The sequence below is a fragment of the Zingiber officinale genome, chromosome 5A (genome assembly GCF_018446385.1).
Source record: "Zingiber officinale cultivar Zhangliang chromosome 5A, Zo_v1.1, whole genome shotgun sequence".
Classification (NCBI taxonomy): Eukaryota; Viridiplantae; Streptophyta; class Magnoliopsida; order Zingiberales; family Zingiberaceae; genus Zingiber; species Zingiber officinale.
The window spans coordinates 150022019-150023991 of NC_055994.1; the positions used below are offsets into that span (position 1 = coordinate 150022019).

A 1973-nucleotide genomic window follows, 5' to 3' on the forward strand; every position below is an offset into this window, starting at 1 on the left:
TATAAAATTATTGTACTCTACATCCACGTGTCCCTATCACACTGATATCTAACAATGCCGTCCGTGTGAGCGCTGTTAATTAATTTTATGATATTTAAAATAATTAAAGTTGTTTTTTTTTCTAATACTAATTTTAAAATTGTAATCGAGCCAGCTCACCCACTGACGTCCTACCCTTTAAAAACCGCCCTTCCTCTGCTTCAATGACATCGCAAACTCGAGCAGCTTAGCAGAGGGCAGATAAAAGCGTACCAGGGCAAAATCGAGGAAGAGATGGTCGCCGGATTCCGCCGCACGCTCTCGCTGCCGCTGGCCAAACCCACCGCCGCCCCCGCCCTCCGCCGAGGCGCCGGGGACAATCGCCAAAGCCTACGATCCACCAGCCTGCCAGGCCGCTCCCACCCGGTCGTCTCCCACCTCCTCGACCAGATCAGATCCGCCCCCGTCGACCGCGGCGCCTCCCCTTCCGGGATCGACGCGATCGACCGCCTCCTCGCCGCGGTCAACGACCTCCTCCGCCTCCCCCAGACCGGCGAGGCGCTCCGACGCCGGCCGGCCTGGGCGGACCGCCTCCTCGACGCCTTCCTCCGCTTAGCCGACGCACACGGATCCTTCCGATCCGCCGTCCTCACGCTCTCCGATCTCCGCGCAGAGGCTCAAGCAGCGATACGGCGAGCTGATCCCGCGCGGCTGGCGTCCGCCGCCCGCTCGTTCCGCCGGACCGAGAAGGAGGTGACTCGGCTGGCTGCGGACATCAAGGATCTGGCGAGATCCTCACCGCTCGCACCGGGGAAGTGGGCGGACGCGGCGGAGGCCGAGATCACAGGGATCCTGACCGATGCGGCGGCGGTGACGGCGGCCAAATCGGTGACGGTGTTTTTGGGGATCGCCTCGGCTGCCGCGGCGGAGGCCGCCTCGATGTCGAAGGATTCCTGGAAGATCTGGCCGACGAGGAAGGCGTCGAAGGCGGAGGAGACGGTGGCGTTGGCGGCGGCCGCGGAGGGATTGGAAGAGGGAATCGGGAGGGTGTTCAGGAGTTCGGTTAACATCAGAGTCTCTCTCCTAAACGCAATCACTCCCGCTTTGTAGATAGAACATATCGGAACCCTAGTGTTGGAATTTGTACAGAGATGATCGCTCCAAGTAATCAAGGAAGAGGAGGAGGAGAAAAACACGCACAGAGTGTTTCTTCTCCTCTCTTCCTGCCGAAAAACAGGGGAATTTTTTGTTAATTTTGTCATCAAATATTCTTAATTTTTGGCATTTTAACAAATAGCTCATGTTAGGTAACTACTCCTGCGCCATTAAAAAAAAAATGTTGTTATTGTCGTTTTAGAAAAATTGTACAAAAAATATGTCCTAGTTTCGAATAATTATCCAAATATATATTTATCAATTTTTTTTCTTAGTAGTCAATTGGATATAATTTCATTTGACTAAATTAAAAGTCTTTTATAATCTCAAATGAGTATTGTTCTATTTTTTTAATGATTCGTAGAGTGCCTAATTTGGTTAGGGTGTCAATCTGTCAATCCGATTCCAGTAAGATTGGGGTTTCAGATCAGGTTTGGACCAATCGGGTTTATCCAAAATAAATAAAGAAATAAATATTTAAATTCATAAAATATAATTATTATATAATGGAGACGAGTTTGTTATTATGTGTTTAAATTAAAATATTATTATATGTTCTAAAATTTTATTTAATTATTTTATTAAAAATAAAGAAATAATATAATCTAATATAATATAAATTAAATTGTGTTATTCAATTTATCATATTTTGGTTGATTTCAAATTAGAATTTTGATCATTCAAATCAACACCCTGAATTTGGACTGAAATCAATAAAAGGATGTTTTTATAAAAAAATATTAAAATAAATTCTACATCTGATTATACAGAAGTCTATATTCTGTCCATACTTTTTTAAATTTGATAAAATTATTTAAATAAAAATAATTAATTTGTAT

At 45.0% G+C, this 1973-nt stretch overlaps 1 protein-coding gene across 1 annotated transcript; it reads left to right on the forward strand.

Annotated features, from left to right (window-relative positions):
• The first annotated feature begins 273 nt into the window (after positions 1 to 273).
• On the forward strand, positions 274 to 1089 carry LOC121980179. Its single transcript, XM_042532137.1, has one exon. The coding sequence runs from the start codon at positions 274 to 276 to the stop codon at positions 1087 to 1089; it is 816 nt and encodes a 271-aa protein (XP_042388071.1).
• The last annotated feature ends 884 nt before the right edge of the window (positions 1090 to 1973 follow it).